General features: G+C 48.9%; 2 protein-coding genes across 6 annotated transcripts in view; one reads left to right on the top strand and one right to left on the bottom strand.

Moving 5' to 3' along the window:
* Positions 1-14221, top strand: part of TG (thyroglobulin) — a 231513-nt gene that overhangs the window by 134527 nt on the left and 82765 nt on the right. The gene's annotated exons all lie outside the window — the stretch shown is intronic.
* SLA (Src like adaptor) overlaps positions 2834-14221 on the bottom strand; it is a 39554-nt gene continuing 28166 nt past the window's right edge. For 2 of the 4 annotated variants that reach the window (XM_060419997.1, XM_042254078.2), the window contains 4 exons: positions 13125-13228; positions 10268-10399; positions 6064-6196; positions 2834-4910 (listed from right to left, as the gene is read on the bottom strand). In XM_060419997.1, the coding sequence (XP_060275980.1) occupies positions 4697-4910; positions 6064-6196; positions 10268-10399; positions 13125-13152 (507 nt within the window). In that variant the 5' untranslated portion in view covers positions 13153-13228 and the 3' untranslated portion in view covers positions 2834-4696. Of the gene's footprint in view, positions 4914-6063; positions 6197-10267; positions 10400-13124; positions 13229-14221 lie in introns of all 4 variants that reach the window. The other 2 variants (XM_060419998.1, XM_042254077.2) reach the window with 1 other exon arrangement.

The following is a 14221-nucleotide window of genomic DNA, read 5'->3' as shown; positions in this document are numbered from 1 at the left end:
TCAAAGAGGGCATCTAAGACCACGCTGAGTCCATTAAATCATCTGGGGGCGAGGGAGATGCTAGTTTGGGTCCAGAACCCTGTTTTCACACGTACCTCTTAGGAGTACTCATCCACCCTGCTACTTCTCTTAGTCAAAATTGGCCTCTCTATTCATGGGCTTTGATGCTTCTGTATATATATTGGGATATGTTTTAACATTTTTGTTCAGTCACTAAGTCACATCTGACTCTTTGAGACCCCATGGGCTGTAGCCCACCAGGCTCCTCTGTCCATGGGATTTCCTAGGCAAGAATACTGGAGTGGGTGGCCATTGCCTTCTCCAGGGGATCTCTTCCCAACCCATGAATTAAAACTGTGTCTCCTGCACTGGCAGGTGGGTTCTTTACCACTGAGCTACCCAGGAAGCCAGAATAAGTTCACTGATTTTCAAAAATATTCCTGATGGGAATTGGACAGTAGTTTCATGTACTTTAGCTTATATGCAGAGTACATCATGAGAAATACTGGACTGGAAGAAACACAAGCTGGAATCAAGGTTGCCGGGAGAAATATTAATAACCTCAGATATGCAGATGATACCACCCTTATGGCAGAAAGAGAAGAGGAACTAAAAAGCCTCTTGATAAAAGTGAAAGAGGAGAGTGAAAAAGTTGGCTTAAAGTTCAACATTCAGAAAATGAAGATCATGGCATCCAGTCCCATCACTTCATGGAAATAGGTGGGGAAGCAGTGGAAACAGTGTCAGACTTTATTTTTGGGGCTCCAAAATCACTGCATATGGTGATTGCAGCCATAAAATTAAAAGACGCTTACTCCTTGGAAGGAAAGTTATGACCAACCTAGACAAAGCATATTCAAAAGCAGTGACATTACTTTGCCGACTAAGGTCTGTCTAGTCAAGGCTATGGTTTTCCAGTGGTCATGTATGGATGTGAGAGTTGGACTGTGAAGAAAGCTGAGCACTGAAGAATTGATGCTTTTGAACTGTGGTGTTGGAGAAGACTCTTGAGAGTCCCTTGGACTGCAAGGAGATCCAGCCAGTCCATTCTGAAGGAGATCAGCCCTGGGTGTTCTTTGGAAGGAATGATGCTGAAGCTGAAACTCCAGTACTTTGGCCACCTCATGTGAAGAGTTGACTCATTGCAAAAGACTCTGATGCTGGGAGGGATTGGGGGCAGGAAGAGAAGGGGACAACAGAGGATGAGATGGCTGGATGGCATCACCAACTCGATGGACCTGAGTCTGAGTGAACTCTGGGAGTTGGTGATGGACAGAGAGGCCTGGCATGCTGAGATGCATGGGGTTGCAAAGAGTCGGACATGACTGAGCGACTGAACTGAACTTCATGTACTTTTTCAAATCATTTTGGCAAAGTATGTTTTTAGGATGTTAGTTCTTATATCAGCTTAACCCTATAACCAGGCCCATAGTATTTTTGTCTCCTTATCTTTTCATAGAGTTTTGAACTTTTCTCCATAAAAGCTTTGCAAACTTGCTGTGAGGCAAGACCCTTCCTAAGTGGTTTTGTGTTTTCTGTGTTACTCTCCAGTCGGTAAACATAAGTGCTGGGAACTAAGTTGGTTCTGCATCTGCTCAGCTTTCTTATCGTCTCTAATACTTTGTCTGCTGGGTCCATTGGATTTTTATAAAGTTATCTCACTATCTGCAAATAAGGTTTATTTCTGTGCGAGAGTGTGTGTGTTCAGTCATTCAGTCATGTCTGACTCTGTGCAACCCCATGGACTGTAACCTACCAGGTACTTCTGTCCATGGGATTTTCCAGGCAAGAATACTGGAGTGGGTTGCCATTTCCTACTCTAGGGGATCTTCCCGACCCAGGGATAGAATTCAAGTCTCCCGCATTGGCAGGTGGATTCTTTACCACTGAGCCAACTGGGGAGCCCTTCTATTTCTCTGCACTTTGAAGCAAATGCTCAACTGCTTTAATAAGGAGACCCATCATGAAAGCAGCTTAAATAACGTGAGTTTTTTGTTTTCTCTTTCCCATAACATTTTCCCAGGCGGGGAGTCCAGATATCTCATGATTTCTCTGGGGCCACGTTCCTTCTATGTGTTTCTCTGTCATCCTAGGGTCTTGCTGTCATCTGAGGGGCTGGGTCTGGGTTGCCAGGAACTTCAGGCAGAAGGGAGGGGACGCAAGGAGAGGAGAGCCTCCCCTGGGGACTTAGGTTGGGAAGGACACCGCCTGCCCCCTGCTTGCTTGCAGGGTCCTCTTCTGGTTTCACTGCAATGATCGCAGCCTCTAGAATAGCATCTGGTATCTAGCTGGTGTCCAAAAACATATCTGTGGAAGGAATTCTTGGAAGAACCAATTGCAGAGTTGTCACAAGTAACACGCAGGAGTGTCTAGGCGAGACCAGACTTTTGTAACAATCGCTAAGAGGTTATCTCCCTGGATCTCGGGTGTCCAGCCCCAATGGATGAGACAGCCTCAAAAGTCACGAAACCCTGTTTTCTTATGACTGCATCTCAAGGAGACGCCGATACACTGACCAGTGTGGCTTCCTCTTGCATTCCCTGGTCTCCTCTCTCTCCAGCTGCAAGTTTCTTTAAAAATCCTTAACCTACAGAGCCTCTCAACTAACCACCCAGAGGCCTCACCCAGGAACCTCTCCCCAGCATGCCAAGAATTAAAGATGTCTTCATGTGGGCCACTCTTAAAGTCTTTGCTGAGTTTGTTAAAACATGTTTCTGTTTTATGTTTTGGCCGTGAGGCTTGTGGGGCCTTAGCCCGTTGACCTGGGATCGCATCCCTCCCCCCACCAACTACATTGGAAGGCGAAATCTCAACCACTGGACCACTAGCGGAGTCCCCGAGAATTAAATATTTATTAGGCTTATTTTAATCAGGAATAAATACATGATTTAGCAAAATGTAATGCTTCCCATTTGAAACCTGCCCCGCCGAGTTCTCCCCGAACTCTCCAACCATTCGTTGGTTACAACGGAAAGCAATACAGAAGACGGAGTACACACATCTGCCGTTGGTGAGGTGGGGAGTTGGCGTCCCCAGAGTTACATTCATTTCCCATACATCGGCCGGCCCCTTAGAAATAGCCAGTGGGGAGTGTTGAGGAAACCACAAACGTCCTCTTGGATAAACACTCTGGAATCCGATGATACAGAAAATCGTGTAAACGCATGTGCACACACCACCAGGGCAGTGATCTCAGACGGCTGGAATGCACATGCTGAGCAGACAGGCTCTTCCTATCAGCAGCACCCCTCCTCTCCCGGAACCCCTTTGCAACGGCGGGGAAACAGGTCCTAGAGGCAACTGCAACCCCTTCCTAACAGGATCCGGAGAGAATCGCTTCTCCTTCTCCAGAAATTTGTGGTGTTTTCTCTCTCATCTCTTAAAATTCTGTTTGACAGAATTAAGCCACTCTGGTTCCCCTCTTTTCTGGAGCTTAGCATTTTTATTCATGTGGCTGACAGACTCTTTTTAGAAGATACTGGATGGATGATTTCTTTAGAACTTATCAAGTTCCTTTTTTCAAAAAATCCAACCAATCTTACTTATCCAGTCCAGCCAGCCCTCCCACTACTTAAGGATCCAGCTGAGACATGAACTCCTGGGTCACCTAGTCCCAGGAGGACACGGCGATCCACTCTAGTATTCTTGCCTGGAGAATCCCATGGACAGAGCAGCCTGGTGGGCTACCGTCCAGGGGGTCACAAAGAGTCGGACAGGACTGAAGCAACTTAGCACAGCACACTACTTCCACAATATTTGTCTATACAAATATTTTCTTCCTGTCTATACTGCTGGGCCTGATACCTGATACCTACAGACTTAACACAGTGCCTCTTCTGGTAATCACGAATGAATAATGGGTGCATTAAGATAGGCAAGAACCTCAGCATCCCAGAGAAGCCCTTTCTGTGCTGTGAGCCATGGTTGGTGTCGTCGCAAAATCTTGCTCAGTTCCAGGCCTGCCCTTGTGCTTTCCCCATTGGCAGCCACCTCCTCTCCCATTTCCCCTGGTCTCTGCATAAGTAGGGAAGTCAGCAGACTTCTACACACGTAGTTTTGGAGCTAGAAGCCCAAAGGGATCTTCCGACTGGGGGCTTGTAAGTAAAGTTAGCGTTTAGTGTCACTGAGCTCCCTTAGAAGGAGAGGAGCTGCAGCGCAGAGGGCTGTCTTTACAGATGGGTTTCAAAAGTTCAGTGCAGGGGGTCGATTTGCAGACCCAGATTGTCTGCCAGGCTGTAGCTTCTGGCTCATTTTCTTCTCAGGCTTTTCTCATTCAGAAGTTTTCTCTAGTGGCCTCAGAGGGAGCCCAGCTGGGTGGTGTGCTGGAGAGCGGCACCAGTGCACTTTCTTGTGAGAGAGCATCTTTGTCTTTTGCACAGACATAGCGTACACACACACACACGCATGCACGCACACACACACACACACACACACACACACACACACGGCTCTTCCGACCCCGTTGCACGAAGATGCCAGGAGTCAACATTTTGCAGTGTGCCTGATCAGATGCCAGGGAGGGGTTCCCTCTGTCATGATGTGGATACAGAAGACAAGAGTTCAGTTCTCCACGTGGCTTCTCTTGGCTTCTGGAAGACGTGAGTTTCCCCAGGGACCATGTGCCTCTGTGCAGGATGCCAGGTGACAGTCATAACCTCTGTTCTTTTGGGCAAACACCATGGTGTCTGTTCTCCGGCTAGTCTTCAAAGTACGGTGGTGATGAGAAGAAAGAGCTCTTCCTTTTGCTCCCACTGTACATCAGGGACACGCTTTTCTTCTTCCGGTCAAAGGAAGTGCTGTCATCTGCCGTTAGGGACAAGTACGAGGCGATGCTTTCCCGAAGGCCGTAGCTGAAGAGGGACTCGTCCACACCGACTGGGCTCTCTGCCCGCTCTGGGTCCTCTTGCTGTCTGCTAGTGGGTAGATAGTGGACAGAAAAGGGGAAAAGCAGAGGATGTAGTGGGATGGAGGACAAGAGAATAAGAAAAGGAAGAAAAACAAATGAAGAGCCTGGTTAACATGTATCGACTTTGTTCTAATTCTGCTTCTTCCATCTGTGGCTGTATAATTTTGGAGAAATCACTTGACCTCTCTGAGCCACTGTTTCCTAGGATGGCTAAACTTCCAGCTGTACATTTTAATGAATCTTTCTTCATGATAATTTACAAGGAACAGCTGTTTTATTTCCTAGGCAATTCTGATCACTGATTTTCTTTGAATTTACCAGTGGGATGTCTGGATCATTATTTAATTAGTAAGGTAACCCACCAGTCCCCACTTACAGATACCCCTTAAATGCAATAGCTGACAATCAGAGCAAATAAAGGAAGATTTTTTTTTTCCCCCTTAAAGTATGAAGTCACCTTAGGATTTTGCTAGTGGGTTTAAGCTTCACGATTGAATTTACAGTATCAAATTTACACAAGATTGATCTGTGTGTTGCTCTCTAGGATACTAACAATTAGAAAAGGCAATGGCACCCCACTCCAGTACTCTTGCCTGGAAAATCCCATGGACGGAGGAGCCTGGAAGGCTGCAGTCCATGGGGTCGCTGAGGGTCGGGCATGACTGAACGACTTCACTTTCACGCATTGGAGAAGGAAATGGCAACCCACTCCAGTGTTCTTGCCTGGAGAATCCCAGGGATGGGGGAGCCTGGTAGGCTGCCATCTATGGGGTCGCACAGAGTCGGACACGACTGAAGCGACTTAGCAGCAGCAGCAGCAGCAGCAGAAAAGTGCAAGGTGGTATCATTCAGCTAGAAAGTATTCATCTGACACTGAAGGAGTGCTGAATGGACGTGTGCAGAACTGGGGGTGCTGAGGCTGTGGCGGGGAGTTGCTGGGGCCACGCCACCCAGGGCGTCGGTCTCCGAGGGGATTCCTGAAGATCCCCTGGAGAAGGAAACTGGGATTCCTGGAGTCTGCACCTGCTCAGAGCAAGCGGGTAGCAAGGCTGGCGGGAACAGGCCACAGTTTTTATGTGCTGGGCTCACGTGCTGGTTTGGGGCTTATACACTCATGGAGGACACACACACACACACACACACACACACACACACACCTTATCGCCCTCCTCCAGTTGAAGGTCTTCTGGCGCAGGGTGACGGGTGAGTCGGAGGCCCTTACTGCTGGGGCTGCCACCGTCTGAGTGAGGCAGGGCGTGGTCAGCACACAGCAGAGGCCGTCGGCCACCTCTGAGGAGAAAGCAGAGAACCGGTCAGTGGCTCTGAGATGCCCTGGCCAGTATGTGCTGCAGGGCCCTGGATATTCATGAGGGGAAACTGAGGCTGAGATTTGCGAGGGGCTGAGAACCATGTGCGCAGCTGTTGAAGACATCTCAGTATGCCCCGAGTACACGCTGTGCTTAGCTTGACACAAGGCACGAGTAGACTTTAGGACCCAGAAGCCACCAGACTTGGGGTAGAGTTTCAGCTCCGCCCAGATAGCGCATCACCTGGACCCCTCTGAACCTGAATCCTCTACTGTTGGATGAGAGGATGGAGCTGACATGTGAGAACAGCTGGCAGAGTGCCCATGTGAGGGAGACCCCCACACTCAGGGGTTTCCCACCAAGGTGCCGGGCCGTCAGCTTCAGGGGCAGCCTCCTGTGTGCTGGGGGGCTACGTGCACTGCTGTGTCCCCCACGGCACACAGAACGGGGGTCCAGATAGCATGGGTGGGGCTGGAAGAGAGAGGAAGGCAGAGAGATAAAGGAAATAAGGGAAGAAGACAGAAAGGAAAGGAGAGAGAAGGGGGGAAGGATGGAAGGAAGACGAAGAGAGGAGGGAATCAGGTAGACAGGGAAGGAGGGGAAGAAGCAAAGACTGACCAAAAAGGGCGAAAGACACAGAAGTAGGAGGCGAAAAACAGAAAGGTAACAGGCAAAATCGAGAAGAAAATGGGCGAAGACAAAAAAGAAACTTCTCTCTTCTCCACCCTAGATACTCAAGCACAAAGAGGATGAAAATTAAATAAATCCTTTCCTTTTATCTTCCTGTTAATAGCTCCTGCTGAGCTTCCAGGGTCCCCCATCTCTCTAGGAGCTTTAAGATAGAGCCTCTGTCTCTTCAGAGCCTTCCCCTAGCCCATGTCATCATGAGACTGCAGTGCTCGGATGTTCTCACAGATGCAGAAGATTCTCTGTGGCCCTGCTGAGGATGGAGAGCCCAGTGGGTCTCATGTCCTGCGGGAGATGGAGTGTCTGCCCGGATGCAGCCACACCGGCTTCGAGACCGCCCGTCACCAGGGTTTAGGAAGCACAGCACCCCTCTGCCGGGCTCTGTCTCCATCACATTGATAGAGCTCTTGGGATGTCCTTGCCAAAGAACAAAGGGGAATTGTAGCTGAAGAATCAAGTCAGAGAGCGACTGTCAGTAATGCTTCGCATCCGCGTGACTTTCACCGTGGACTCAGATGTCCACCCACGCTGGCATGCACTGAGGAATGTAAGATTGGACCCTGAGGTTACAGGGAGCTTAACGAGATGTGAACCTGAAATAATTACCTGTCACAGGCTGGAAATTGAAACGACCTCACAGGTCAGGAGGCGAGGGACACCAAGTTAGACACAAAGATGAAAGAAACCAGTGGCGGTAGAGAGCACCTTCCTTACAAAGGTTAATGCTTAGGGTGAAACATACGTTTTGGCAAAGAAGAGAACTGGCATTTCTGAGCACATAGCCTCAGCCCCATGCTGAGTGAGCTTGGCAGCTGTCAGCTCAGGGAGCCCTGAACTGCTCTGGCTGTTGGTACTGTGTACCCGTTTGGGGAATGAAGAACCCAAGGACCTTGGGGTCAAGTCATGAGCTCAAGGTCACACCCAGTTACAGGCATGATTTTTTTTTTTTGTCCTAACGATAATCCTGTAAGAGGCATTTTAATCCCCATTTTATAGATGCAGAAACTGAGGTTCCAAAATTATTGGCTCAGATGGTAAAGAATCTGCCTACAATTCAGGAGACCCAGATTCTGTCCTTGGGTCATGAAGATCCCCTGGAGAAGGGAATGGCCGCCCACTCCAGTATCCTTGCCTGGAGAATCCCATGGACAGGGGAGCTTGGCGGGCTACAGTCTATGGGGTTGCAAAGAGTTGGATAATACAACTAAACGATTGACACTTTCACTTCATAGATACAGAAACTGAGGCTCCAAAACTATTAAATTCAATAATAGCAAATTTGAATAATAGAATTGAATAATAATTAATTTATTAAATAATTTGCCCAAAGGCACTGGGATAATAAATATAAGTAACTCATAAAACAAGTCTGTTCACACCCCTGATTGCATGCTTTCTCAGATTCTGCGCCTTTAGGAAGAACGTGGTGGGACTTAAATTGGCCCCATTACTCCCACCATGGGGTCCTGAAGGTACCAGAATCCTTGCAGGGCCCCAGACCCTTTTCAGTCACTCGCAGAGGGGACTGCTGCCTTCAACCCCTGTGCTGGTGCAGTGACCCAGGGTGCGTTTTCGGAAGGCACGCTTCTGTGCTGCCGTGCGATCCTCGGGGGTTCATGGCAGGAAAGCCTCATGGACCTCCTGCTCTGTAAACATCTCTGCTGGGCCAGCATCCTTTTCATGTTTGCTTTTGTCTATGCAAAACTTATGGTCTCCACACCTCTCAGATGATTCTTATTAAAAGCCAAATACCACGACCAACTTCTACTCGTGATCAGTAAAAGCTGACTGCTTCCAGGACTCCCTTCCTCTTTCATTTTTAGCTACACTGCTAGGTGTTCAGGTGTCATAGGAGTAATATTTGATGTATCATTTATTTTGCACCCGCCCTGTGCCAAGCTCAGATAGACACGTTGCGTGAGCTGTCATATTCAGGAATCGTGGCAACCACCTGTAGGTGGGCCGCTCTCATCCGCCTTCCATGAACAGTGAAGTGGGCTCCACAAGGTGGAGGTCTTCACCCAAGAACTCATAGAGCCCAGAGGCAAGTTTGGCCGTGGGTCTCCCGAGTGACCATTCCTTCTTCCTGACCTGCCCTTCTCACAGGCCAGGTGTGATAACCCAGTGCTGTGGATGCTTCCTTTCACCTTGGAAGGCCCTTCAGGATCACACATCCTAAAGAATCCAGGGCTTGGGTTCAGACGTCCAGAACGTGGAAGGGGGAAGATGCTTGTGAGGTGAAAGCGGCTTCTGTCTTCCTTTCTCTCACATGGCAGAAGTGGGGAGGAGGGCGCCCTCCTGGCCAGGGAACAGCGGCTCAAACAGTGGCTCTCTAGCAGGAGCCCACATTTACGTCCGCGGCGCTCTCATCTGCACTTTCCCTGTGCTAACTCGGTGCACTCTAACCGTGTCTTCAAGGTAGGAACACTTAGCGTCTGCGTGACCCAGGGAAGAATGGACTCAAAGGTGAGCCGCCAGCCTAAGGTTGCCCACATCTGGGATCTGAACACAAGATGGTTTCAGAGCCAGCTTTCAGCCACTTTTTTTTTTTTTTTCAAATGCCATTTCTCCCTTTTCCATAGGGTGAAACTCTTAACTCCTGACCTGGCGTTCAGGTCAGTCTAACTCACAGTTCCTCTTCCGACTCCATGCACTACACTCGTCACCTCCATCAAACCCCGCTCCGCATCCGCTGTCTTGGAGGATGCTCCGGTCAGTATGGCCTGCTTGGACCTGTCTCCTGGGCCCAGGAAGGACATTCAGATGAATGAAGTATAATCCCTGGTTTCTAAGAGCTTGTTGAGAAACACAGGCTAGTAGACACTTAACTAGGTCACCAGGCGGAACGCCCAGAATTCTAGGGAGAAAAACACCTGGCATGCCAGAGGAGCAGAGAAAAAACAGGCCATTCGTCTTCTAACTCCGAGGGCTTCATCACAGAGCTGGCTTCCTGTTGGCCTTGAAGGTTGATGAGGACTTTGACATGCAGAAAGGGGGAAATGAAGGGCATTTCAGAGCAAAGCCCCAGAGGCCCAAGTGTACAACCCACTTAAGGAAGTGCAGACCATCTGTGGTTTTGACTGTAGGGGCATCCTGATTCATTTCACTTACAGGCAGAGAGAGGATGAAGTTGAGGTTGGCTGCGTTTTACTTAGCATTCACATTCAGTCTGTTTTAGCCTGAAATTTGCAGTCTGAATTACTGAGAAAAGAGCATTTGAAGAAGGCAGGATGGACAAGAGAGCAAAGTAAATCACCAGGCAGGTCTAGGGGAGCAGCCTAGACTGAGTGCCTGGAGTTGGGGTTGGGGGGTTAGGCAGTGAGCCAAGAGAGATATCATGCCTCGGTCTCGATGGAGTGTTTCTTACCGGAATAGTGATTCACCAGGTCCTCCAGGCACTGGAAGGTGAGCCTCGGGGAAATGTAATACCAGTTGTTTGGCAGACGGAAGATTCGGTAATGCTTCACCTGCCGGTGTCTCACTGAGAGGGAATAAAAACCTGCAGGGAGTGGAGGACAGGTCATCACCCCAGGGCCACCAGCTAAGGAGCCCACCACCATGGAGGCAGAGAGACCTTCTCAGCCTTGTGATACAACCATGGTACCCAGATACATGCTCTTGTGTTTTGAGCAACAACTGCTCGAGCCTCATCTGTTTGGATGTAGCTCACTCTTTAGAATCTCTAGGAACGTGGTATTTGAGCAGTCCAGTTGCATTAACTGTACTGCAATGCTCTTTTTAAAATTTATTTTCAAAAATATTCATGTATTTATTTTATTTGGCTGCACTGAGTCTCAGTTGTGGCTCATGGGATCTTTGGTCTTTGCTGCAGCATGCAGGATCTTTTTTTTTTTTTTTAAGTTGTAGCATGCAAATGCTTAAGTTGTGGTATGTGAGATCTAGTTCCCTGAGTAGGGATGGAGCCCCACCCACCCATTGGGAGCATGGAGTAGAACGTTGGGTGTGTCTGCACCTCTCTTAGCCTCCATTTCCTCAAATGGAAAGTGAGAGAACTGAGCTTAGGTCATGTGTAAGGGTTCTTGGGCTTCCCTGGTGGCTCAGATGGTAAAGAATCAGCCTGCAGTGCATTAGATGTGGGTTCATTCCCTGGATTGGGAAGATCCCCTGGAGTAGGAAATAGCAACCCACTCCAGTATTCTTGCCTGGAGGTTTCCATGGACAGAGAAGCCTGGTGGGATACAGTCCCCGGGCTTGCAAAGAGTCAGACATGACTGAGTCACACACACACACACACACACACACACACACACACACACACACACACACAAGAGTCAGACATGACTGAGTCTCACACACACACACACACACACACACACACACACACACAAGAGTCAGACATGACTGAGTCTCACACACACACACACACACACATACATATACACACAGACACACACAGACACACACAGACACACACACACACACATGTCCTCCTTGCTCTGTCTTCTAGGGTTCCGGGAGGGAAAAGACTCACAAGGCAGTGAGTGGCTTGCATATGCTGGGTCAGGGGCTGAGCTATTTCATAGCAACCTCTCTGTTGATTCTCAGAAAGACCCTGGGAGGTATGGTCCTCAGGTACTGTTACAGCTGGAGAAACTGAGACTCAGAGTGAGATGGCTGGAGGCACATAGCTCAGAAGTGGCCGCCCCGAGGTGGGTGGGACCTTTGCCTTCCTGCAGCAGGCCTCTCTAGTGGCCAGCATCCCTTGCTCTCCCAGGCCCGCCCTCTGCGTCAGTTCAGCGTGTGTCTTCCGGTAATGGCAACAAGGACTGAAAAAGGACAGCGAGCAGTTCAAGAGCTGCAGGTGGAAACTGATGAGAACTTTGCATACCCTAGGGAGCAGAGCCTGCTGCCCCCACCCAGGCTGCGGCTCAGTCTATTTTTAGATCAGCTCTGGCAGCTACACTTGGGGTCCTTCCCCACCACCCCTTGACCCTGCCTGGGTCTGGGTCTCCTGCCTCAGGAGACCCCCTGGGACCTGAACAGGAAGTTTCGCCTCTGCTTTGCCTTTGCTCTCACCCTGCATATTTAGGTTTTTTAAGAAAAAAGGTTGGTCCTGGATTCTTCATTATATCGCACAGAAGGTCCCTGCTTCCCCAGAGGAAAGCTGACGCTCATTTTACCGGAAGGCTCCATCCAGTACCAGGTAACTCTGGTGCTTAATAAACGCATGGGAGATAGTCTCAGAAACCACATTTTCTCTTCTTTGATGGTGGGTGTACAAGAAACAGGCTGAGATCTTGGAGCTATTTTCTATATTCAAGAAGTTAATATTAATTCTCAGTTAGTCTGAGTAGCCCCCAGCTATTAATGTTTGGCTTATGTGAGTTTATGCATACTCTATTCCAGACTTCCCTCGAAGGGCTTCCCTTGTAGTTCAGTTGGTAAAGAATCTGCCTGTAATGTAGGAGACTCAGGTTTGATTCCTGCATCAGGAAGATCCCCTAGAGGAGGAAATGGCAACTCACTCCAGTATTCTTGCCTGGAGAATTCCATGGGCAGAGGAGCCTGGCAGGCTACAGTCCATGGGGTCGTAAGAGTTGAACACGACTTAGCGAACTAAACCACCACCACCTATTCCAGACACGTGCCAAACACATTCCCATGTTAATCCCATGCTACAGAGAAAGGAAAAGAGGCTTAGCGAGAGGAGGTGACTTCCTAGTGATTCATACAGGCCAAACTAGAGTTGGAGACTCTTGCTTTGAACCATTTCTTTTTCACTGAAGTACTTAGTGTGTAGGATGTATGAAAATTACGATGGTGAAGGCCATGGTGAATCTGCTTGTCCTAGTCCTCTCGGCTGCCTGATTTCATTGTAGAGCACAGCAGGGACTGAGACTGCAGGTCTGCTGTGTCGTGAGAGCACAACAAATACTATTACATTTGAATCACACCACAATCTCACAAGGAAGGGGTTTCCTCTTCATTTCACAGATGAGAAATTCTGCAGTGGTAGTCTGCCAGGCCTGGTGTGGGTCAGAGCCTGAGCCAGTGCCCCACCAGCTCCCTGCAGCCTGGCTCCAGTGCCCTGGTTTCGGTGCTGGCCACACTGCCCGTGTGCGGGCTTCTGGGAGCTCACTGCATGGGTTGATTCGTGTGCATCGTGGGAGGAAGGGAACCTGAGCCGGGTGATGCATGAGTCAGCCCAGAGCAAAGCTTGTTTTCTGACCCCCAAATGGAAGGATGGGTTCAAGGCTGCTCACCTTTCTTGGTCTCACTCTCTCTGATCATGAATGAGCCGATCTTCGTGTCCGGCAGCTGCAGCAGCTCCTCAGCCTTGTCTCTGCCCAGGCCTTCAAACAGCCAACTGGGGACAAGAAAGACAGCCATGAGTGCCCCAAATGTACCCTCCCCACCAAAAGACAGGAGGGATGCAGAAGTGATCCAGGTCCAGCTAACATAACACCCGCTGTTGGGATTTAAAAAACAAACAGGAAAAAGAGCAAGGCAATCAATGGTTCATTCATCCATTCTTTAAATCTTTCAAATAGTTCCTGAGTGCCCATTGCAAGGCAGGTGTTACATTGAATAATGACACGGAGAGACACACAGCATCTTTCTCATCCTGTTTCTCAAATGCCAGCTGCATGGTACCCATTCCGTATTATATAAAAGCATCTTAAAACATGATAAGGGACCTTCTCCGTAGTTTATTTAATGTCTATGTTCCTCGTACTCTGACTACTCAGCTCCTCCATCCGCGGGGGCAGGGACCATGCCTGTCGTTTGGGGTTTTGTCTCGCTCACCTGGGTGTCCAGCTTATTAAGCTTGGTATATAGCCATGAAAGAATGAGTCACCACGAGAAAGAAAGAAAGAAAGTGAAAGAAATGGCGGTGCCTGATTTCACCACCTGATGCCCCACCCTGCATACATTCTGTTTCCTCCTTTTCAACACATTTTTAAACTCAGCTGTCATTGCATGATGCATTTCCGTGCATTTCTGTGCCTTTTTTTTTCACTTCACTCTTCAAAATAAAACAGTTATAATACTGTAGCCCAGCTTTCCAATGGAATGTTCACCTTCAGAGGAGAACAGGCACTTTGAACATGCTTTAGAAAGCAGCTGGGGGCACAAAGGAATCTGTGTTCTGGGGTGAAGGGCCCTGACTGACTGGTTTTGCAGAACCACTGTTAGCAGTTGGCTGCTGTGTATTGGGAAGCAGTCGTCACCCCTTCTTAATTGATGCTGGGTTTCAGTGAATGGGCCCTGGCTTTTGATCACATCTGGATGAGCGAGTGTTGTGGGAGTATTAGCATTCTACTGTTTCTCACCCTTTAATATTCCCCTTGGCATGAAA

This window comes from Ovis aries, chromosome 9, assembly GCF_016772045.2.
Source record: "Ovis aries strain OAR_USU_Benz2616 breed Rambouillet chromosome 9, ARS-UI_Ramb_v3.0, whole genome shotgun sequence".
NCBI lineage: Eukaryota > Metazoa > Chordata > Mammalia > Artiodactyla > Bovidae > Ovis > Ovis aries.
This window is presented reverse-complemented; position numbering and strand designations above follow the sequence as displayed.